Here is a 23,529-nt window from a genome sequence, read left to right on the forward strand (position 1 = left end):
CAACGAGTACGAGTACATCGCAATTCCGGCGATCGGGAAGATACGCAGGTTATGTGGCTCCCGGGAAATCATCGGTTTTTAATGCAGATCAATGGGGGCGTATCACGATCTGCGCAGTGCATACGCCTCCATGCTGGGGGTGAACCCAGATCCACGGAACATGGGTACAGACAGCATGGTAGTATTGCGGATCGATGGGTGCAGGATGGTAGTGTTTTGCAGGTTGCAGACGTAGCAAGTAAAGTCTACTGGCTACAGATCACCTGACTGAAGATGATAAAGCAAAATGATGCACACGAGATGCCGTAGTATATGCCATGGGATGCAACGGTTTACACACCGTGAGAAATGCCTTTTAGACGCCATGGGCGACAGGCATTCACGATAACATGGGGTGTGTACAAGCACAGAAGCTTTTCACGATAACATGGGGGCGGTACAAGCACAGCACTACAGCAACAAGTACTTGGTACCAACATTCATTGCTGCGATTTTACGAGCTTATGAGACGACATATGCTCCGCGTGCTGTGATATGTACTACATGATTCACACTAAATGCGTTTGCCCGGCAATACACATGGATCTACTCCTATATGATAATGATATGCGTCATGCTCTGCAGTGCGTCACCTTTGCAGGTTGCAGCAGTAAAAATGCACACATACAACTCGACAACTCGTCACCGAAGAGGCGAAGAGCTTCACATCGCATATAATTGCAAGACAGAGATAAGAATTGTGAGTGACAGGGCATCACCGTCCAAATTTTGGACAACCCAAACCGTGCCCATTCCAAAAGCAACTTCAAATAATTGTACAAACATGCTGTGCCCCCACTCCGCCACCCCATCTCGGATAAACAACTCAAGGTTTAAGTAACAGTGTAGTAACCAAGAACCCGACTGATACAACTCAAATTTTGCCTAGCACAAACATTCATCCAAAAGAAAACACAATGAAAATTTGTGAAAGGAAGAACTTTGACCACAAAATGAATGAAATGACGCTCATTTAACACTTCACTCGCTTCAGGCATATCAAAGCTGCCAAGAGGTTGCGGGTGCTTTCACTCTTTAGCGCCCTTCTTATCCTCTTCTGCAGGAGTCTCCTCTTTCTCTGCATTTTCCTCCTTTTTTGTCTCGGTCACTGAAAGCTTCTCAACCAATCCTGCAGTAGAGGAGACTTCCTCATTTTCTTTCTCCTCGTTCTTTCCTTGCTGCTCAGCAATCTCTTCTACCATCTCCCTGAACTTCTTGCAGTCTGAAACAAAATTCATGGACAACAGTCAGACAAAAAAGTCCGAAAGAAATGCAGATGAAACAGAGCTTAGGTAGGTCGATACAAATATAGCAGTCTCTCACAAAGAACTACATATTGATGTCTCAAATAGTCACAGCAGCAAATTTCATAGTAAGACAGTTCATTTCAATTTACATGTTGTCAAACCTCAGGAACAGACGAAACAGTACATAACTATTGACACAATCATACAATTGTAGAATAATTTTAAATGCATCATACAATTCGAACATGCATTTAATCACTGGACAAAGTACCTTAATGAGAAAGAATTGCACCAGCAGATCCTAACTGTTAGTGAAAACTAATATAGATCATTTTCACAAAATAATCCACGTCACAATGTGGTTATGCCTTTAATTAGCTTAAAGTACATACCAGATGAATCAAAATCTTAAGTAAAATAATATTTGGATTGATAAAACATGGAGCAGTATAAGGATTATAGTACATATCTTGTCCATCTCTTTAGTGTGCTGGCTGCTGTCACCTTGGCACTATTGCTATTTCAAAAGATAAAAAATGGCCTAGAAAGTACTCCCTCCTTCCAAAAATCTGAGGCTTATTTCATTCTTTGGTTTTTCCAAAAATCTAAGTCCTATTTGTAGTCACTATGTGCTAAATTAAATTGTGGATCGGAAACCAAGAAGTCATTCTAGTACTTATTGGTTGCATGTTCATTGGTTTTGCCACATGGTGAGTGAGTTACTTGCTTCTTGGTTTTGATGCAAAAAGAAATAGGTCTCAGATTTTTGGAAGAGAGGAGTACAAACTTAGATATTGCAAGACTAATTTCGAACTTAAATCCATCCAGAAAGTTAAAGATCTCTTGCTATTTCAAAATTTTGCTTTAGACAGGACATAAATTCCATGTCCTCCCAAATTATGACGAGAACTTGAAAAGCAGAAAATAGTCTGCAATTCACCAAAAAAAACATGCTAGAATCACAGAACAATTTCTAAGCGCAGACTTCCAAAAGCAAGGTGTGTGATAAAACAAATGTGAAGGCTAGCAACTGCAAATTGATGCAATTAGATGGTTAAATCATGTACATCATTCGCACAAAAACAGTCCCACGCCAATGACTGCTAGTCGTCCAATAACACTGTGCACCAGATTATAGTTAAGGCGTTTAGATCCAAACACCAAAGGTGGATGATAGTAAACTAGATGAAAACAATACAGCAAAGTGAATGTGAATCAAACCCATGGTGCAGATCAAACTTTATTTGTGATCACACAATTCAGGAAACTATGGTCCGTCTAACGAAATAAAACTCACAGTGCAGATCAAACTTTATTTATGATCACACAATTCATAAAACTATGGTCTGTCTACGAACTCATTTGAGTGATGAACCTCGACCAAGCAGAAAACCATCACCAATTCAATTCTCGGACACCCAATAACAATCTGATTGCTCAAAGCCCATCCAAGCACATGCTACTACTAGCAGTATAATATTTTGGTTAAGAAACAAAAGGAGCAACTACATAATTCTTGGGGTGTTAGTGCTTACTCTCGACGGATCCAAAGCGTATGGCGAACATTTCCTCCTTGAGCTCGCCGTCGGCGAAGTCCAGCGCGTGCCACACGCACGACTTGTCGCTGCCGGCGTGCTCCTGCATCTTCGTGGTCGTCGCCACTGCACACACAAACATCACCCAGTCAAGTCGAACCCCATCCATCTGGAATCCAGATCGAAACCAACAACAAAAGATCCCCGCAAAGATTGGATACCGAGGTGATTGGCGCAGATCTTGAGCGTCTTAGCCTGGCGCATGACGAGACGGACCTTGCCGGTCTCCTTGTGCTTCAGCAGCTTCACCGTGCCGGTGCCTCTCTCCTTCCATTGGTTCCCCTCCTTGTCGAAGCGGTACAGCTTCGACTTCCTGCGGGAAATCCAAAAAAAACGAGTCGTCAGGCTCAGATCAAAGCCGGGGGAGATCGGATCGGGGCTGGATCGAGGGAGGGGGAGGCGGCTTACATGTCGAGGAGGACCTCCTCGTCCTCCTCGCCGGTGGTGACGGCGACCTCCTCGAGCTTGACGATGGGCGCGACCTGGGCGCCGGTGTCCTCGTCCTCGCCCGCCGCCGCCGCCGCGGCCTCCTCCTCCTCCTCACGGTGCTCCGCTGGGTCGGCCATGGCGGTGGCGCGGCGGGAGTAGGGTTTGGGGTTGCGGGTTGCCCTGGCCTCCTCCTCTGCTGCTGCTGCCGGTTGCTGCGCGTAGTGGTGGCGGCCGCCGCGATGGTGAGGGGAGAGAGAGAGAGAGAGAGGAGAAAGGTTAAAAAAGGTGGGAGGAGTGGGGGCGTGGGCAGCCGAAAGGGCTCTCGGCTTTGGGAAAGTGGGGGCGTCTGTCGTAGGGTTGCGTACTTGCGTTACGGCCTGAGATGGGTTTTGAATTTCTGGGATGTTGGGGTGAACTGGCAAGCGACGGGTGGACACAGGCCGTCGTGGTTGGGATGGGCCTTGGCCTGGTTGGCTGGTTCTACCGGTGCTCCTTTGGCCCAGATGCCAATGTTTTTTTTTTTATTTTTGGAAAACAAAGGCAGAGAACCCTGCTTTGATAGAAAGCAATAGATGGTTTTTGCCGGTGACCGGCTACAGTTTTAGCCACCAGGTGACCAGGGCACGCAGAAAAAACCCACAAGTGCACACAGCAGCTGCCAAAACCACTCGGGGCAACAACCCTCCCCAGGTCACTGGTACATCCCACACAATCAGTTCACACCCTCCCGCACCTGCAGGGAGCCAGCAGCCTCAAACAACAAGATATCATGAGCTCCAGTCTTAGGGCTTGTTTGGCACAGCTTCAGCTTCAGCTCCAGCTCCACCCCTCCTGGAGATGGAGTTCAGCCAAACAATTTCAGCTCCACCAAAACTGGGAGTGGAGCTGGGTGAAGCTCTCTCACAAAATGAACTAGAGTTGTGGAGCTGGGTTTAGGCAGCTCCACAACTCCACTCCAGACTCAACTCCTGTAGTTAAATTTAGGAGTTGGAGCTGTACCAAACAGGCCTTTAGTGTGTCCTTCGGCTTCGTCAAAATCCTCCACTGGTACAGAAGAGAGATCAAGCGACAGATCACAGTTTGAGGAGTGCCCACAACCTTAGGTCTAAAAATCATGTCATTTCTAGTGAGCCAAAATTGCTAACTCACTGCGGCTAGTAACACTCTTCTGTATAAGAATCAGTAAGCAAGGTGGAGAAAAACTGATCAAACGAAGAGGGGGACAAAATTTCATCCAGGGGCATCTAAACTTGCTAAGGGGCAGGTAAAGATTACATGTCGAGCATTCTCAGTACCACCACATAATTCACAAAATTCAGAACCTCCCCAGTTATTTTTGTTTTGAGTTGTTCATAGGAAATGTTTCTGTTCAAGGGGAATAGGTGCTTTGCCAGAGCATGGCCATCTTTGTGTCAGTTACAGATGCAACAGTGGACGTGCCTAGGATCAGCGTACATGAATCGACCATACCCAACGGGTGCGCGTTCACAACTCAATCAGATTTCTGCTAAATTATTTCGGCAAATCGGTGGGTCAGTTACACGATCAAAAGACGTATACCATGCTCACTGAGAACTTGGACCATACGTCCAGTAGAGATACAGGTTAAAAAAGGGGGGATGAAGCACATGAGCAGAATGTAAATGGTTGTTGCAAACAACAAATGTTTCGTTTTTGAAGGAAAAAAAAGCAAAGGATATCGATTCTATACATTTTCATATGTTCTCTTTTCAAATGGTTTCCTATAACATGTCAATATCTGATCTAGGAGTATTGGGACTTTGGGAGTATATCCTATCAAGAAAACGGCTATCCCTGAATATGCTACCCCATACTTGTTACATTCACTACGAAAGGAATATCCTTGAGACGTCAGATAGTCAGTGTTTTATGTATGCTAAATTTTGGACGTCAGTGTTTTTTTGAAGGTGCCATGGTGTCGTAACTATCGAACAGCACACTTCAATGTCAGTAAAAACGATGTAGTAGCCACATGTGTCCATGCAAATTGTATGGCTTGTGAGTTGTGATGAAGTGTTTGTTCGGAGAAGGGACAACGGCGAAGAGAATCGCCATGGTGCACATATTATCCAATCTCCAGGGCCTGCCACAACTGCGCAATTACTAAAGGATCGATCCTGCTGATAGCTGCATTGAAGACTGCATCACCATGCAGAGCTGCACATTCTTTCAAATTCTCTCTTAGCATGTCGACAAGCGATGCTTTTCTAATGGGATCCAGCTCCCTTATCTGGTCAAGAATGGGAATCAACACAAATGAGAGTCTCAGACTACCTACTAGATTGCACAAATGAACATCTCTCTGAAGCATTACTTACTTGCGCCTTCTTGAATTCCTTACTCGTATTGGAATACTCTGGATCATCACTAAGAGGCAATGAAGAGATTGTATCGTCACTGCCAAAAAAAATAAAGCAAGAACAATGAATTAAAGCACAATGGAATCAGAGGGAAGCATAATCTGACAGTAAAATAACCTAGAATCATCACTGGTAGTCCTCCCATGTCCTCCAATAATAACACTTGTACATAATCTGCACAAAACCATGATAAGTAGTACCAAAATAATAACACAATTCATCCTATCTGTTTGAAATATTTTACCTCAGAATATCACCAAGTTTCTCGATAACTCCAGGTATATTTGCAGTCAAAATTACAGAAAGAGCCATTGCATATACCTTTTTCTCTATAGAGCTTGCGTCATCTACCTACAGAATGTAAATGCCACTATTTTGTTAATCATTAATGCAGAGAATCTTCCATATTAACAGCTTATATTTCCACAGCGAAAGGTCTAAAGTATTGAGAACTGCACAGTTCATAAGGTTTTCAGTGCCTGACCTTAATAACAATACCTGATCACAGAAACTGACAAACCAAGAAATAACTTCATGAACTCCAAGAATATATAATAGATTTTGCTAAAGCACAGGTCCAAGTCACAAGTTGGAAGGGTGCAAGAAACTGAAGTCCCCATTTTGAAGGACCCACTTTAACATAGTATTTGGACTAACAATTTGTTAGGTTATGTAATACAGTATTGCTAGTGAATACTGATATTAGATAAAAACCATTCTGCTCAAAGCTGTAAATTAGTTAGGTACAGAATAGTAGATGTTCGGTAGAAACATGTATGGTTGGACTTTGAGACAAACCAGTAAAAGTTACTAGCATTCATATGCAGATTGATGCTCTGTCTGAGACTGAACCGTGATGATGCACATACCTTGTTAATCCACCAATCAACCAAAAGAAGAAGTAGATTCTGGTTTATCCCTGCTTGTTGGAACCTTGCTATAAGTGCTGGCTCTGATAATAGTTGAGCTAAAAAGTCTCTATTCAGCAGAAGAAGCCTAGCAAGAATTGCTGCAGAAGTGACACAAACAGCAGTCCTAGAAGGATAATGCTCATCACCGCCACTCAATGATATGAAAACAAGTTTCTAGAAATGGACAAAGACTGGACGAGTTAGGATCATAAAAATGAAGTAGAAATGGATAATTCAAACAACTATTCAAGCATCCACAATCAATGTATTGCATTATAAGTACCTGAAGAGCACTTGATATCAGAGGTGGAACTTCCTGAGGAAACATCTGCATGCAAAAGCTTTGATTAGCTTACCATGATAAGCACCAGCCAACACTGAATGTGCTACCAGGAACCACACTAAAGTGAAAGATGTAAAAGAACTACGAATGTATAATTTCTCATTGTGGAAGGTGCTTTCCCAAATCTAGCTATCAGAGGTCTGCCAACAGTAATTATTGCTAATTCCATCAGACTGCCAACTGGGAAGGGTTCTATCAAAGGGCTCTACAAAAAATAAAGGGAGAACAAGAAAACAGCAGAGCACCACAGAAGTCCAGTGGCAGAGAGTACCCAACAGCAAACAGAAATAGTAAGGTCACATCAGAGAAAGTATGAATTCAGATCATTCATCAGAAAAATAAACACATACCAGAACAAGAAGATCAATGATAGGAAGTGTTGTGAGAAGGCCCTTATCATCAGCATTGCCCACAATAGTATCAAGGATGCTTTCTAAACTTGTGGCATGGCTTTGCAAGAGATCTGATCCAGCAAAAACTATGTAGTGCTCTATTATTTTGATCATGATCTACATCATGAAAATGTGTTTCTGAGTCAGCCAGCGGAACTTTCTCATAGTCACATCAATGTATTAAAAGTAAGACTAGATTAGGTTTCATGTTTCAGTTTATTCCTCGCTCATAAGGTGAAACACTGTTTACATGTCATCGTTTATAGTTGATACAAATATACAGTAACAATGTAACATAAAACTTTAACAGTCAAGATATAGTATCAGATGGCCATAACATCCATGTTGGATGTAGTGGCTGAGCTTTAATCCATTATCTTATAAAAAAAGATATAGTATCAGCAGACATAGCAGAAAATAAAAAGGGTCTTATATTTTGAAACAGAGGGAGCATTAACCACAAGGTGTGAGTTGTGTTCATATATTTTGTTTGTCCTTGTTTAACAAACGGCACACTCCACACTTGAAATTCGGTAGCACTGTTCACAATATTATACAAGAGGGATCCTAACCTCCAAATGATTGAAGCTCCCATTCATGATGCCCACAAGATAAGGGAAGCAGTCCAGCAGTTGAGGCACAATGGAAGGGGCATTAGAAAGAGTTGCTTCCAACAACTACATGATGGGTATCGGCTTAAGATTGCTAAGAATTTGAAAGTAGGCAGAAACAAAAAAATAAGGAACAATAACTGCTTACCAAAACAGTGTCCTCAAGAAGATTAAGAGTGTTAGGACTATCAACATCCATGCCATATTGGAGTATAGGAAGAACCATGCCATAACAAAGTGGAGAGTTATACCCAAGAGAAGAAATAAAAGTTCGAATTGCATCTAGAAGTTCTATCTGTAGTAAACATTCACCAGATGATTCCTCCCAGGTCTGAAATCATACAGAAGGGTTGACATGAACTTCCATAAGGCACTGAACTCCGCAAAAAAAAAAAAAAGAACTGAATGTTTCTCTTGAATCCACTCTTTTCTAACTCAGTGGGATGACAACTGACTCGAAAAATCAGCTAACCTACAGAGAATCATGGACACTGCATTTTGAAGAAAAAGTAAGCATAGAAGAAATCATCAAATGCAAAACATGTTCTATACCCAAGACTCAAGCTCATAACAGAGAAAGTAAACAATGTGGTGATGCGCCACCCAAAAAACCATGACTTGAAAGCTAAGCTAGATCAGGTAGGAAAATATTGTTCATGTGAAATGATGAACAAAAGAAAGATTGTGGTCATAAAGTTCCTCATTCAGTTCTCTGTGCACAGAATTTACTGTATTGAACCTTGTATGCTGGGGAAGTGTGCTTTCTTACTAAAGCCTGATCATTATGATATGTTATCTAAAAAAATTGTGAAATGTCAAGTGCATCTAACATGAATGGAATGATCTCAATGGGTTAAAATGATAAGACCCGTACCTTTAGAAAAAATTGTGATAGCTCGCTCACAAATGGAATGATCCTGTCGTCCCCAACATAATTAAGGAGAACCAGAATAAAACTCAGGACTTGCACCTACATATGAAAAAGGCCAAATGGCGTAAGTAGTAATCATAGAAAGTACATCCACAACGAAAAAGTTTTTCCTTGGATCAATTAAAAAGAATAAAAAAAATTGTGTTCTTGAGAAAAAGAGAAACAGATAGTTAAAGTTAGTGTTTTGTACGTCAAAAATATCAAGATCATTTCCAATAATATACTACTTCTAGTAACTAAAAAATATTTTGTTACAATAACAAGGAACTTAGCCAGCTGTCCACCAAGATTTGCTGCATGGCAGGGCCAGTACCTGCATTGCATTTCCTGCAATGCCCAGGCAGAACTTTCTAAAGACCAGCACTCCAGCAGGCTAACATCAGCGGCGAATCCATCGTTGGGGCTGGTCGGGGCTCCAGCCCCAGCTCTGGCCGGCCATAGCCCATAGGTGCTAACAGGTATCCGCATCCATCCACATGCTCTAGTGAGCCATCACAGCAAAAAATGAACAAGTTGGCTTGGGAAGCAGTACTGCCTAGTGTCTTTGGTCACATATATCCAACTGGTTCTTTTATTGTAAGGGCAACCAAATACAAAAAAAAATGGGGAAAAAAATTGAACATCGCACCGTTTTTCGTATATATGTTTACAGCCAACTATAATACTTGTTACTGCTATTTTTTTATTCTTTATTTTGAGTTCTTTCTGGTATAAATTTGAAATTTGATTGACAATTGATTGGCGTGTACATATAGTTTATAGTTTACTATCTAGCTTTACCCTGTTCTTTCAGATTAGAGCAATTTTACGGTCCTTGAGGAGGTACCATGAGGTACCGTAGAATTGCTCTTCAGATTAATAGTTTTTTTTGGTACTTTGTGTGTACATGATTATCAAACCGCTAAACATTGTGATTTTTCAAAAAAAAAAAACTTCTTATAGAGAGGTTTCATCAAAATTCAAATAAATCAAAATTTAAAGTTTGTAATAGTCAAACTTAACTAGATGACTTAATATGTTAATAGTCAACAGTTAATATGTTAATTACAAAGCTTATCTGATAAACTGGATGACTACACGTCTGAAACTCTCATTTGAACAAGGCACCCCCTCTATTTTCATCCTACATTCGCCACTGGCTAACATCGAACAATATGACTGTCCTATAGTTTAGAGGAAAAAAAAGGTGCCATACAACCTTGCCTTATTTCAGAGCCTCCAGAAAGTATGACATACATAAAATTGGAAGGTGAAGTGCATTAGAATAGACTGACTGGAACAAACCTTTGAATCAAATTCTTGAACAGCTCCTATCAACTTGAAACACATTGCCCAACATGTAGGAATACACTCAAGCAAATCTACTTCCCAAATACCAAAAACTCGGAAAGCGTAACATAGGGAAGAGCATGCTGCCAGCTGAAAGTTGACAGCAGAATTAGTAAACTAAAGAAAAAGGATTTCTCGCTTTTAATGCTAAGGTTTTTAACTATGATACATACCCTAACGGCCATGTCCTGATCCCCAAGAAGTCCAACCAAAGCATCGCAGACCTCTTTCTGAATAACGCCCTTTATCTGTAGAATTATTATTTTTTATGTTAAAGCAGACACACAAGTAGGAAATTTAACATGTTCTCTGCTTCTAATTTCTGTTTAATATCTGAGGGAAAATATTGAAGTTAATAACGGAACCTCAAAAGCACATTGTCCAAGTAACAATGCAATTCTTCGACGAATGATGCACATATTGGGGTTGCCATTTGAAAGATCAATAGATAGATATCCACAGAACCTGCATAATTGAGCAGGAGCAAAGGTAGCGATGCAACTTTCGCATAACATGAAAGCCACAGAAACCGATGAATACCCATGGATCCTTAGGTTCATTAACATTTTGTATGTATTTGAATTAGGCTATATTGTTCATCTACTAGTCCAGTGCATATTATCTAGCATGAGTAAATACAGAAGGTATTACACACCAAGAAACTTACCATTCATCGAAACTAAGGTACTTTGAGAGTTCATCAAAAACATGGCCAGCAGCTGTATAAGCAGCCTCCTTTAAAAGCATTCCAGCAGTAATTTCTATTTCAAGTGGAGGCGAAACAGCTTTGACATCATGGATGATGGAGGCAACAAAAGGAGCAAGTTGCTGAGGCAATGTAAAACAACATAAGCATTGTACATCATGCATAATAAAACTTGAAATAACAATGAAATGCACATATACCACTCTGTAGTTGTCAAACAAAATAATGAAAAGTGCTTCAGCACATGGTCGGCGTTTCTCTGTACATTGTAGCAGATTCTGCTCGTGATGAAAGGATTCAGGATTGGAATGCCATTCATTCATATCTGTTGCTGTATAAATGAAGTGCCTGCAGTTGAATTAAAACTTGCGTTAATGGGTCCTAGAAGAGAAGGCCAAAGGGAATGACACCACATTATGGTATTGTATAAAATATTATAGTAAAATATCAAACCCAAACAACATCCAATGTAATTTACTAATTTGACACTCCTCTCACACATGGATAACGGCATCACATTCCCCGTACAGCAATTAAAATGTGTATAATTTCCTCATGCCATTCGATAGATCCGTCTATACTTTATAAGTTGCTGAACGTTGCTCCTGTAAACCACTCTAAGACATTTATGGAATTATTTACCAATAATTATTAGTTTTAAAAAGAAGGTGTAATTACTAATTACCTAGTGTAACTATAATAAAATATTTTTCAGCGAATGGTACTTCAAAACATTTATTGTTGTTTATATAATGGATGGTGCTTTACTTGATTAGCCCAATGATTTGCTTGTCTAGTAAAGTGATAGCAGAACAATTTGTGTAATCTAATTAAAAGAGAACCAAAAGTTCTATCTTACAGACTTCAATAGATGGTCTGCAGCATGATGCTAACTACGAATGAAATTATACGAATGCAAACAGAAACAGTTGGCTGTGGAGCAGTTGTATATGGCATATGGGTTGCTAGCAATTCAGAATAATACCTCCTTATTAATATATCGCATAGCAACATAATACGGTCAGCAGGAAGAACAGACATCACCATGCTGCTGGCAGTAGCTGAAAGGTTGTTCTTCCTTTGATAAAAAATTGCATGTTCTGAACTTCCAACTGCTTCAAAGCCTATTTGACCTGGCTTGTATTCCTGACACTCCAATACTAATTTCACCAAAACCATGCACTGGACAAGAAATTCCTCAAAAGATGTATCTGCCTGTTCAGGATTTGTGATCATAGTCAAACAGAAGTCAACTGCTGCTGGAAGCACAGTTTCATGAGCAAATGAATAAGGATACTTGTCTTGTAATATAATAAGAACTTTCATCAGCTTAATGCATGCTCTTTTTGCATGGCTCCACGGCTTAGCTTGCCTTTCTTTGAAGAAGGGATCTGTAATGTCAAATGTAGATATTTTACTAGTGGAAACTATGTAATTAGATGATAAAGACCTGAATCTTAAAAATCAACACAAAGAGGGAAGTGAAACGCAAAGCTTTTAACCAAATCATACTAACAAAAAGGGTATTTATTTCTTCAAAAAATATGACTGTATTGAAAAATAAGACTGTATTGAACAATGCAAAAGCAATAAGCATGTATTGAACATTGGAACATCCACACAGAAATGGACATGACAATCATAGGTGAAATTCATGTGCCTCTCATGCTTTTATTTTACATATCAAGTAAAAGAATTGCATAGTTGCTCCAGTGTAATGAAAAAATACTGAATGAACATGGTCTTAGATAGAAATATTGTGTACTACCTCCGTCCCAACATATAACAACTTTTGGCTATGAATCTGGACAACTGTGTCCAGATTCATAGCCAAAAGTTGTTATATGTTGGGACGGAGGGAGTAAGAGGAAAAAACAGTACACTTTGTGGTAATATATCTAGATTGTTCAAGTAATCAAGATGGTTTAGTTTTCTGAAAAATCAGAAGAAGAATCATATATAATATTGAGATAGGAAGAAAATTATGAAAAATAAGAAATATCATGTGATTAATAGAAATATAGCATACAATATGGAAGAATAGATTGAATAGCACCCAGAAGTACCGGACAGACTTCCTTGATTTGACAGACTTCCTACATATTGAAACATTTAGGTTAGACTTCTAGCCTCAGGTTGTGAGCTCAAGATAAAAGCGCATATGTGAACATAAATATTTTATTAGTACCTGCATGGTTGTTGAATCACTTGCATAACCTGAGCAAATCAATTCGCGAATGATCTTCAAACAGACTAACCATCTTTCATATATTAACAGTAGATCATTTGATTGGTCCAAACTGGAATTATGCTGAGAAAGCACTGAAAAATTTTGTAATACAATCTGTGCATTGCTCTTCCAGAGGTTCCAGATATAATCAAACAAGTAGACAGTGATCTGCATAACATAATAGTTTTTCACAAAGGCAGAATGAGATACATAATTGCTAATTAAAGTACTCTGTGTGCTTATAATGAGACAAAGGCTCAATAGAGCAGATGTATCTGCAATTTGTTTAAAAAAAATATATAAGCCTTAAAATTAAGTGTGAAAGGTCACGTGTTTATCAAACAAACTGGCCGAGGCCAACATTAATCTGTGAGTGTCCTGTATTGGGCATGTCGTCATCACAAAGTAATGTCAGCTATATACAGGGAAGAACCTAATGCTCATGTGTGCCTTTTCAACAGGATAACTACAACCAGTAGGCATCAAATAGAAGATCAATGTGATCAAAGAGTAGTTCATATCTTAGCAGTGATGAGCAGTTGAACATGAAGATGTCCTGTGAAAAGTGAACATACCTCAGAGTAGTTCCTCTGATCGAAAGCAAGACGTTTTTTTGATAGTTTCTTCAAAGATCGGAATAGGACTGTAGACACTTGATATGAAGTGAATACATCAGATGTCTGAAGTTGCTGTGCCAACACAGAGAAGACATCTGACCTGAATAACCAAAATTATGAGAAACATTTCGAGTCACGAGTCCAGTAGTTGGAGTAACATAAGACAATTGATAAGAAATGGGATAAAAATATCATACCATTCCTTTGGATAATCAAAGTATACAATCCTGGATATCAGTGCAGCCAATTGAAGAGCAATCTACACCACATCATTTGTCAAAGTTAATATTACCATTATTATCTCCCTGTGTTTATTCAACAGTGTTAAATATGTACTGCCTACAAATTTGCACCTTCCCATTTTCTTCTCGCATATTTAGCAGAAGACTTTTTCGAATGTAGACCTTTTCTTCATTATCTATGGCACTGCAAAATACAATTTAAACTCATTCATCGAGAAATCAAACATTAATTATCAAAGGCAGAGAGAACACAAGGCTTATAACAGTATGAAAAGTATCATAGAAAATCAAAGTAGACAATATATGTATGCCCCAGAAGTGAGAAATATGCAGGGTGCCGTCTATAGACAAAAACACAGAAGTAGGCCAATCCAGCCCTTGCTGTTTCAGAACAAAAAAAAATGGAGGCCAAAGTCAGTAACAGCCTATTGGACATAACAACGTAGTTGATATTAGATTTCCACCAGGGACATTTAAGCACCAGGAATTAATCAAGAGATTTCTGCCGATGGCTCCAGCAGAAGTTAATGCCACTCTACTAATATAAAAATCTCACACATAAGACCCACTAAACTAATCTAGTGTACAATTCACTGGAGACAAGAAAAATCTATCGTACCAAGTTACAAAGTGTTTTGCTGACTTGCTACCATCGTGAATCTTATTGCACAAAATAACAAAGAAAACATAAACAGGAACACTTATTTTTAGCTCATAAAGTGTTGGACCAAAACCAGCAATAGCAAGTAATGCCCAAACATAGAAGAATCCTATGTAGCACAAAAATCATCCAAAACCACTAGACACGCCGTACAGGTGATGGTACAGCTGAGACTTCCTTCCGCATATAGCAACTTAGGCATTTGCTGTGCTTGCATTATTGAATAAACGCCACAAATGAGATCATCCAAGTAAGAAACGTCGCTGCACTTTCAAGTTACCATTGATCGCTACTAAAACCGCACTTAGTTCAAATTAAACACATCAACACAGAATTAAATGTTGAACAGGATGAGAACTCACGGGGAATCGACGCTGTTCCGCCAGCAGCGGGTGACGCAGTTCTTAAGGTGTACGGCGGCGAGCAGCCGCACATCGTCGTCGGATTCCTCCCCTCTCGACGTGATGATCGCCTGCAAAGCCAAAACCGCCCCTAAATTAGCCCGAAATCAGCGGGCCTGCGGCTCGTGGGGTGGAGTAGCGAAGCGGAGGGGAAAAGGGGAGGAGGGCTCACGAGGAGGCAGGAGCAGAACCCCTGGCGCGCTTCGCACTGCGCGAGCAAGGCCTCCGCCGGCTGCCGCGTGGCCGCGTCGGCGCTGAGCGAGTTGGCGAGGACGGAGTAGATGAACTGCACGTCCCCGGCGGAGAGAGCCATGGGCCTGCGCCTGCGCCTCCCCGCGCCGCGCTCGCGTCGGCAGCAGCGAGGAGAGAAGCGGAGGTGGATGCGGGGAGACGCTTGAGAAGAAGGCGGCGGCGGGGTCGGCGTCTCGGCGTGGTGGTGGATGAGAATTTGGGGGAAATTTGAGAGGGCGGGAGGGAGAAGAGCTGAAGCGCAACGGCGAATGCTGGAATAACGGAATGGGGTTTTGTAACTTTTCTTCTCTTGGATTCTGTCTTGGCGATGCTTGCGGCCTTGCGGCGAGGAAGACAGGGTTTTAGGCTGACGTGGCACTTGGAGGGCCCACCTGTCATCGTGGGGACTGCTAATGCCCCCGCGCGATCAGTAGTACTACTACCAGTACGGCAGTACTACTAGTAGGCCGTGAAGTTCTTCCCTATTCTCAACTTTCCATCACATCATATCACGTCAAAAAACTTTCTATACACATACTCCGTAAACTTCTAACTTTTTTTTAAACTCTCAACTTTTTTTAAACTTCCAACTTTTTTTTAGAAACTAAACACACTCGTAGTAATGGTAAAGTACTACCTCTACCACTACTACTATCTATAACACTGTTGCTACTACTATACTATTACTATAAAAAATATATCTTTTATACTATATATATATATGAAAAGTTTATATACGACATATACAGAGTTTATATATGTTGTATACAAACTTTGTATATATACGTATTAAAAAAAATCAGAAAAAAGAAAAACATGGCGTATACCATGTTTGTATACTACGTAAATACATACATATTTAGAAAACCGAAAACCAAGAAAACACCACGTATACAAAAAATTTGTATTCATACACATACAAACTTTATATACGTACGAATACAAAATTTATATACATATATGTTAAAAACAGAAAGAAATCAAGGGAAAAACCCAGAAAAACCGAAAAGAAAAATTGGAAGAAAAAAACGAAGAAAAAAAACGAGAAATGCGCCGCACGGGAGGGCCACCGCAGCCCTCTTCTCCGCACGTGCCACGTGGCCACGAGGGGAGGCACGCGACTGATGATTTTTTAGCGATTCGGTCATCGTGGCCCTCTCAAGCTTTACGGTTATTGGTTTCTTTTGCGGATACCATATCCTTAGACCCTCTTTGTTTAGTTTTATAAGCTAACTTATAAGTCGAAAAGTCTAAGCCTAAACAAACAAGCAGCTTATTCGTTTAGTCTTTTTAAGCCATAAGCCACTCTAACACTATTAAGCCAAAAGCTATGTTGGAGAAGTTTTTTCCTTTTTGTGAGGTAGATGTATAATTCCACCACTAAACTTAGGACATTAAATCTACCGACTTATAAATCATATAAGCCAATAAGGCTAAGCCTAAACAAAGACCGATGAAAATCATGAAGGCCATTTTATCATTGCACCCTCGATTCGTTTTCTCCCATCTACTTCCTCCATTTCACAATGTAAAGCTTTCTGGCATTGTCCACATTCATATAGATGCTAATAAATATATATATATATATAATAATAATGTCTAATTCATTAGCATCTATATGAATGTGGGCAACGCTAGAAAGTCTTACACTGTGAAACAGAGGGAATACCTAGTAAACTCTTCGTGTAAAAAGAATCAACTTTTGATGGATATGAGATGAACATGAATAAAAGCTTGATACATACCCCCAAAAGCTGTTTTTTATACGGAGGAAGAATGTTCTTACTGTTAATCAATGGTAGGTTAATCTCTAGGTAAAATTTGATACATGATATAAAAAAATATAATTAATTGGAGACATCACAAAACACGTATATAGAGTAGTAACTAACTGTTGGACACTTGCTGTACTCTCTTAATGGAGATTAGGTTTTTTAAAGGATAAGACAATCTCCATTATTAATCAATATATAAATCAACGACTCATATTTGTTAAACTTATGGGCTGCAATGGGCTAATAGCAAAGGCTCCATGTAAAGAGAAACTTGACCCAACATCTTCTTGATGTATCAGATAACTTATAATATGAAAAATGGAGGGAGTATAAGAAACAACCACCCAACTACATAAAATCATCAACAAGCCATTCAACTATATAATCCGTCAACCGATAAAAATGATTACGTTGAAATAGAACAGACATAACTTGGCTGATAAACTGATGCTGATGCACATGATCATCGGATGACGAACGCATACGCTTACAGGGATCTACTGTTCGAGGGCACACGAAGTCAAACGCTAAACCATCCGGCCTGACGGCCCGAGATCGGACGGTCCTGATTATATCCCCTTTCCACCTCCACGGCACACGGAAGAGGAGGATCGTGGACGAACGCCATCCTACGTGGCACACGGTTCAAAATCAGACACCGCGACGGCCACGCAACGGGCTCGAAAGCTCGCATCCCATTGGTCGAATTCGCTGGAAGCGCGCCCAAGCGACACGTGTACCGGGTTCCCGAACCATCTCGAACCCCGAAGCCACGCCCCACTTCTAAAAACGGCGGCCTCCGGCTCCGTCCATGGCTAAAATCCTCCTTCCTCCTCTTCCCCTCCCCCCGCCGCTTCCCTCCAAACCCGACCAAATTTCACCCGAAGATTCCTTCCGGAGAAGCGAACCTGACCAGAAATTGACCCCCCCTCCGCCCCCCCCCCCCCCATGAGAAAGCTCGATCCGAGGACGAATCAGGCCCCAATCTGCTGAAGCCGAGCGATGGGAATCCCTGTCCGATCTCTCCTCGTCGCGTCGATCGTCCTCAGCTCGATCGCCCTGCATGTCGCGGCGGCAAAAAACTTGGATCCCTACAAGGTGAGAGACGATAAGCCCCTTCCTCCACTGTCGCCCCCCCCCCCGGGGGGGGGGGGGGGGGCGCTCCCCGCCACCGCCGGTGACGGCAATGTGCAGTTTTCTCTAGCTAAATGTTGTAGGAACTAGGAACCAATTGTGAGGCAGGACTCAGGAGCAGTAGCCACGCAGCCTCGCCAATGTGCAATAGAAGTGATCATGAAAGCAGAGTCATTTGAGCCTTCCAATCAATTAGAGTTCACAGCATTAACGCATTTTCCCTTCGACGATAGCATCATTGTCAATTGTCAAATTGTCAGTGATATATCCTGTTCTGTTGTTTTATTTCAGGTTCTTGGGGTTGACAAGAGTGCCAGCCAACGGGATATTCAGAAAGCGTTTCACAAGTATGTGTTCACTTCTTTGAAGAGGATCTGATTTAGTTTCAGATCATATTTTACTGCTTACAAGATTTTTCTAATATCTCATCTCCACAGGCTTTCTCTAAAATATCATCCAGACAAGAATAAAAGCAAGGGGGCGCAGGAAAAATTTGCGGAAATAAACAATTGTAAGACGCTCGACTTAAGTACATTACAGTGCCTGTATTTCAGCTATATTCATTTTGCATTTTTAGTTATGTGATGGTGAGAATGAGATAATAATGCATTTAGTATTGCCACCCTGTACTAATAGATGTTAGGCAATGGTGTTATCAAATCTCAAAGCAAGATCATAACGAACCTACCCACGTGTTGGCAAAAGCTTTCTGCATTGTTATGGGTTCGTTTACATGTGCTAATTCTTGCTTTGAACAAGCTAGCTGGCTTGTTACAGTTAATCCTGAGTCTTTTATAAATGTTGCATATTACCTTTTGAATATCTTTAGGTCCAGAAAAGTTATGTAAGCCAACATGTTTGTGGTCAGTGTTTAATTTGCATCTGCTTCATTACAATTTACTTACCACTATTATCAACAAGTTTTCTTTTCTCTTCTTGGTAATAAGTTGCATCCCATTGCTAGGTACAATTGTATAAATTGTTATTATTGTTCTTTCTGTGATATTGAATTATTTTGTCAACAAAGAATATTCCTAGCTGAATTATTCTTCAATAAACAATTATTCTTAGTATTTAGGTGTTTCCTCTCAAAGTAATAAGGGGTACTGGTGTCCCTCTTCAAACTCAAATTGTTCATATCAGTTGGAGTTCTCATTTTAAAAGTGTATTGGTGTTCCTTTGCAGCATATGACATTCTGTCTGATGAAGAGAAGAGGAAAAATTATGATCTCTATGGAGATGAAAAGGGTAACCCAGGATTTGATGGTGGAAATTTTGGAAATCGTGAGGGCTACACATACTTCACTGGTGGTGGCGCCAAGACTAGCCATTTCTCATCTGGTGATGGATGGCAAACGATGGGCGGCCAGGGAAATACAAAAACATTTTCCTTTTCATTTGGTGGTGGTAACCCTGGTGCCGGTGGAGGAAACCCATTTAACTTTGATTTTGGTGATGTTTTTTCCAACATATTTTCTGGTGGATCAATGGGAGGTAGTCAGCATACTGGATCTGCTGGCAAAGCCAGACGTGGTACAAAATCTTCTGGTCATGATTCTAGTTCTGTCAACATTCAGGAGGTCACGATGCAAATTTTCAATAAAGAAACAGCTGATCAAGGAATCACTTGGCTTTTGTTATTCTATACACCAAACACAAAAGGTCAATTTGTGCTAGAAAGTGTCGTGGAGGATGTAGCTCGTTCACTGGATGGTGCACTGAGGGTAAGCTGGTCAAATTTGTGAATGCTGCTCCTTAATGATAGATAAACATATGGAAAGAGCAAACTATATAATAACTCTCTATTCTATGCAGGCTGGTAAGGTAAACTGCGACCATGAAAAGGCACTTTGCAAGAAGGCTGGTGTCTCAATAGGAAAATCAGCTCGTCTCTTCATTTATTCATACACAACTACAGAAAAAGGATCTTTGCATGAGTACTCAGGAGATTATGATTCTAAGAGCCTGAAGACATTTTGTCAAGAACACCTGCCAAGATTTTCCAAAAGGGTAGACATCAACCAATTCAGCTTCCCCTCAAATATCATACCAAACCTTCCTCAAGTGCTCCTACTGTCAGCTAAGAAGGACACACCAGCAATGTGGCGTGCTGTTAGTGGGATGTTCCGCAGTCAATTAATTTTCTATGATGCAGAGGTATTATATTTTTAACTTATCATCATCTTGTCTCCAGTTGCTTATCAGGTAGAAAAAAATGTCATTGCTGAACATCCTGGTTTTCATGGGAAAGCTGAAGCACAAGTGCCATGCTGTGTTTTATAGGGCCTAACTAACTCGCAATTCCTATGTGGTGTTGACTGTGCTTTGAAAAAAAAATGATAAGGCGCTGATAAATGCTAGTAGTATATAGTTAATCCTATGCTAATATATAATTATAGATTGGTCCATGCAGTGAACGTCATGGCTATGCTAGTACTACGACTATACAGACAATTTAATGTAGTAATATATCATGTTTCTTTGATCAGGTCCAGGATGTTTCTCATCCACTCCTCAAAAGCCTTGGTGTGAAGAATATTCCAGCTCTAATTGGTAGGTCCGTTAATGGTGAGGAACAACTTCTGAAGGATGGCATTTCAGTGAAAGATCTCAGATCTGGTATCAAAGAATTGAAGAATCTGCTCGAAAATTTTGAGAAGAAGAATAAGAAGCTTGCATCAAACCAAGCTAAGAAACCTGCTCACACAGATCAACCAAAAGAAAACAAAATTCCTCTCCTCACTGCTTCCAACTTTGAGGAGATTTGTGGTGAGAAGACATCAGTATGTATCCTTGGCATTTTCAAATCAAGCAAAGCTAAGGAAAATCTTGAAGCCGTCCTGTCTGAGGTTTGTCTCTTCTGTCTTGCTGGTATTTATTTTTCTCTTCTCCTTGCCTGGCCAATTGTTTAATCTTTAATGCGATGTTCCTGCTTGTCAATCCGCATCCAGATATCTCAGAAGACTCTGATAAGGGGGCAGAACTACAACTCTGGGAACGCAGTTGCTTATGCTTTGTTGGACGGGAACAAACAGTCCGCCTTCCTGTCCACGTTTGACAAATCAGCATTCAAGTCGTCTGATAAACTTCTCCTTGCCTACAAGCCCCGACGGGGTAGATATGCTGTGTATGACAATGAGGTGACTATGGAAGAGGCTGAAAGGTTCGTGGTTTCTGTTTTGAATGGAGATGTTCAATTGTCTGCAGCCGGACGAAAACCAGTTCTTAGGTAGAGCCGTAGAGGCTATCTCTGCAATTGCAAACCTTGTTTTCTTGGGAACGATTGCAAGTAAAGAGTATATATATAGTTCTTATAGTGTAGTACCTCCTTAAGGAGGTAACTTGGGAACGTTTTCTGCTTGTACATAGCTGAATCTGATTGGAATGAAGAGAGTAAAATATTCTGCAGTCGGCACTTTTGTTGTGTCATGAACTGGAATACCCTGACATGGGAGAGATCACTCCCCCTGTAACATGAGCTGTTTTGATGTCAAAGAACTCAAATCTGGATAACATGATCGAAGTGCGTTTTTTTTCCTTTCTTGTTCCCCCAGTAGGCTACTAGTACTATGATACTATCATGTGCTGATGTGCGACTGTCATCTCTATCTCTCACTCTGAATTCTGAAAATGATCAGTTCCTTGTGTGTAAACAAGTGAGATGGTTGATTGGATTGGTGGAGCAAAACAGGTTGTGTATGGATATTCGTAAGTTCTTTTTCATTCTGCCATAGAATTCATAAAAGAATTGTGGACATGAGAGTTTCAGACTTTGAGCCGAACACGCTACTAATTGTCAGCTTGGCTGGTACGGAGTACATGTTACTTGTGCGTGATCGTACTTTAGTTGAAAGCTTGCTCCTCCAGCAGGCTGGCTTATGCAGGCTGCTGGAACACACATTTGGCCCGGCCCAAAGAGTTGTCGGGTCTAAGCATTCATCCCCAGGACCCGATTTGCGGATGGCCTCACGAAGTCTATCTCCATTGTCATCGGCATCAAAACTCTGCAGTCGCTGTGGCCAAGCAGATGAGCCGAAGATGGCTGCCACCACCTTCAGCTCCTCTCCCTCCAAGGTTACTACTGCCAAAGTAAGCTCCTACCTCCTGCTCCATTCTTTCTCTGTCTTAGCTTCATGGTTTCTTCCCTCTCCCCTTCTTTCTTGATGCTTCTTGCGCAACCATGCTGTTGCCACTTTGCTAGATAGGAATCATGTGGTTCTAATTACAGAAGTGGGACTGCAAAAACTGATGTATCTGTAGTTCGTTACAGGGTTACGTGCATAATTCAGTGAAACTGTTTCGAGTTTCGACCATCTTTAGAGTTGTGATTGGTTAGCTGTTTAAGCATGCTAATTAATCTTGGCTTGCCGATGCAACTGGATGTGCAGCTAGGAGGAGGCGTCACCAGATCTTCCTCGCCATACACGCAGCTCACCTTCTGCTCGAGGCATCACTTCCAGAAGGCGGCGACGACAGCGGCGGCCTTCCACCACAAGCCTCCCCCGGCCGAGCTGTCCCTTCTGCTCTCGCCGGCGAGGAGCAAGCATGCAAGAACGTGCCCGGCCGCCGACAACGACCGCGCGGCGCCCGCGGCACAGGAAGCAACAAACACGCCTCCGCCGCCGGCCGCGCCCAGCGCCAACGGCAGCCCGCCCCAGGAGCCGCCGAAGCTGGCGCCACTGACGGCGCGGGAGCGGCTGCGCGCGGCGCGCGTGCTGGGCAAGTACGCGGAGCCGGGGGGCTCGTCTCCGAAGGGCAAGGCCTCGGCGGCGTCGGCGGCGGCTGGGGCGGCAGGGAAGAAGCCGGAGTTCGGGAGCCGGGTGCTGGACGCGCTCCGGGAGACGGACGGGAAGGCCGGGAAGAAGCGGTCGTCGCGGCTGCCCGAGGCGCCGAGCAACATGTTCGACGACAGCAAGCGCGGCCTGCCCAAGGAAGGGTGGACGTTCGAGGCGCTGCCGTTCGGCACCGACGTGATCGTCATCGCCGCCTCCTTCACGCTCATCACCGTCGTCATGTTCGGCACCACGTACCTCGTCTGGAAGCTCGGCGCCATTCACTTCAACGAGTTCTAGGCTACGTACTATCACTCACACAATGAGCTCGCTAGATTTGTGGGTCTTTGGGTGATGAAATCGCGTTGGATTTGTAGCTGCCTTTTGCGGTGCTTTGATCAGATACTCGTGTGATATTGTACTGAACTGCCGGCTTTGGTTTTTAGGGTGGATTTTGGAACATCGTTGTACGAATCGATAGTTTACTTAATATAGTTATTATTCTACTAATATGATTAGTAAAAAAAATCATATTTACAAATAGGGTTTACA

General features: G+C 41.6%; 4 protein-coding genes across 4 annotated transcripts; 2 read left to right on the top strand and 2 right to left on the bottom strand.

The window, feature by feature from the left end:
* Positions 1-827: 827 nt before the first annotated feature.
* Positions 828-3,640, bottom strand: LOC127766748 (ran-binding protein 1 homolog a-like). Its single transcript, XM_052291883.1, has 4 exons — positions 3,290-3,640; positions 3,043-3,194; positions 2,822-2,947; positions 828-1,261 (listed from the first exon to the last, which is right to left on the bottom strand). The coding sequence occupies exons 1-4, from the start codon at positions 3,445-3,447 to the stop codon at positions 1,068-1,070; spliced, it is 630 nt and encodes a 209-aa protein (XP_052147843.1). The 5' UTR covers positions 3,448-3,640; the 3' UTR covers positions 828-1,067.
* A 1,205-nt stretch (positions 3,641-4,845) lies between these two features.
* On the bottom strand, positions 4,846-15,573 carry LOC127766750 (uncharacterized). The gene is made up of 23 exons (XM_052291884.1): positions 15,238-15,573; positions 15,027-15,136; positions 14,115-14,187; positions 13,959-14,020; positions 13,720-13,861; positions 13,103-13,312; positions 12,944-13,010; positions 11,900-12,305; positions 11,115-11,262; positions 10,876-11,036; positions 10,574-10,673; positions 10,382-10,456; positions 10,164-10,298; positions 8,823-8,918; positions 8,097-8,279; positions 7,910-8,014; positions 7,296-7,454; positions 6,886-6,930; positions 6,561-6,776; positions 5,936-6,042; positions 5,809-5,865; positions 5,650-5,728; positions 4,846-5,561 (listed from the first exon to the last, which is right to left on the bottom strand). Exons 1-23 carry the CDS (start codon positions 15,376-15,378, stop codon positions 5,397-5,399), a joined length of 3,042 nt encoding a protein of 1,013 aa, XP_052147844.1. The 5' UTR covers positions 15,379-15,573; the 3' UTR covers positions 4,846-5,396.
* Positions 15,574-17,897: 2,324 nt separating this feature from the next.
* LOC127767588 (dnaJ protein ERDJ3A) lies at positions 17,898-21,779 on the top strand. The gene is made up of 7 exons (XM_052292969.1): positions 17,898-18,169; positions 18,497-18,552; positions 18,643-18,716; positions 19,391-19,929; positions 20,021-20,362; positions 20,695-21,054; positions 21,157-21,779. Exons 1-7 carry the CDS (start codon positions 18,074-18,076, stop codon positions 21,436-21,438), a joined length of 1,749 nt encoding a protein of 582 aa, XP_052148929.1. The 5' UTR covers positions 17,898-18,073; the 3' UTR covers positions 21,439-21,779.
* Positions 21,780-22,150: 371 nt separating this feature from the next.
* LOC127767589 (uncharacterized) lies at positions 22,151-23,518 on the top strand. Its single transcript, XM_052292970.1, has 2 exons — positions 22,151-22,294; positions 22,594-23,518. Exons 1-2 carry the CDS (start codon positions 22,166-22,168, stop codon positions 23,275-23,277), a joined length of 813 nt encoding a protein of 270 aa, XP_052148930.1. The 5' UTR covers positions 22,151-22,165; the 3' UTR covers positions 23,278-23,518.
* Positions 23,519-23,529: the final 11 nt, after the last annotated feature.

The sequence above is a fragment of the Oryza glaberrima genome, chromosome 3 (assembly GCF_000147395.1).
Source record: "Oryza glaberrima chromosome 3, OglaRS2, whole genome shotgun sequence".
Taxonomy (NCBI): domain Eukaryota; kingdom Viridiplantae; phylum Streptophyta; class Magnoliopsida; order Poales; family Poaceae; genus Oryza; species Oryza glaberrima.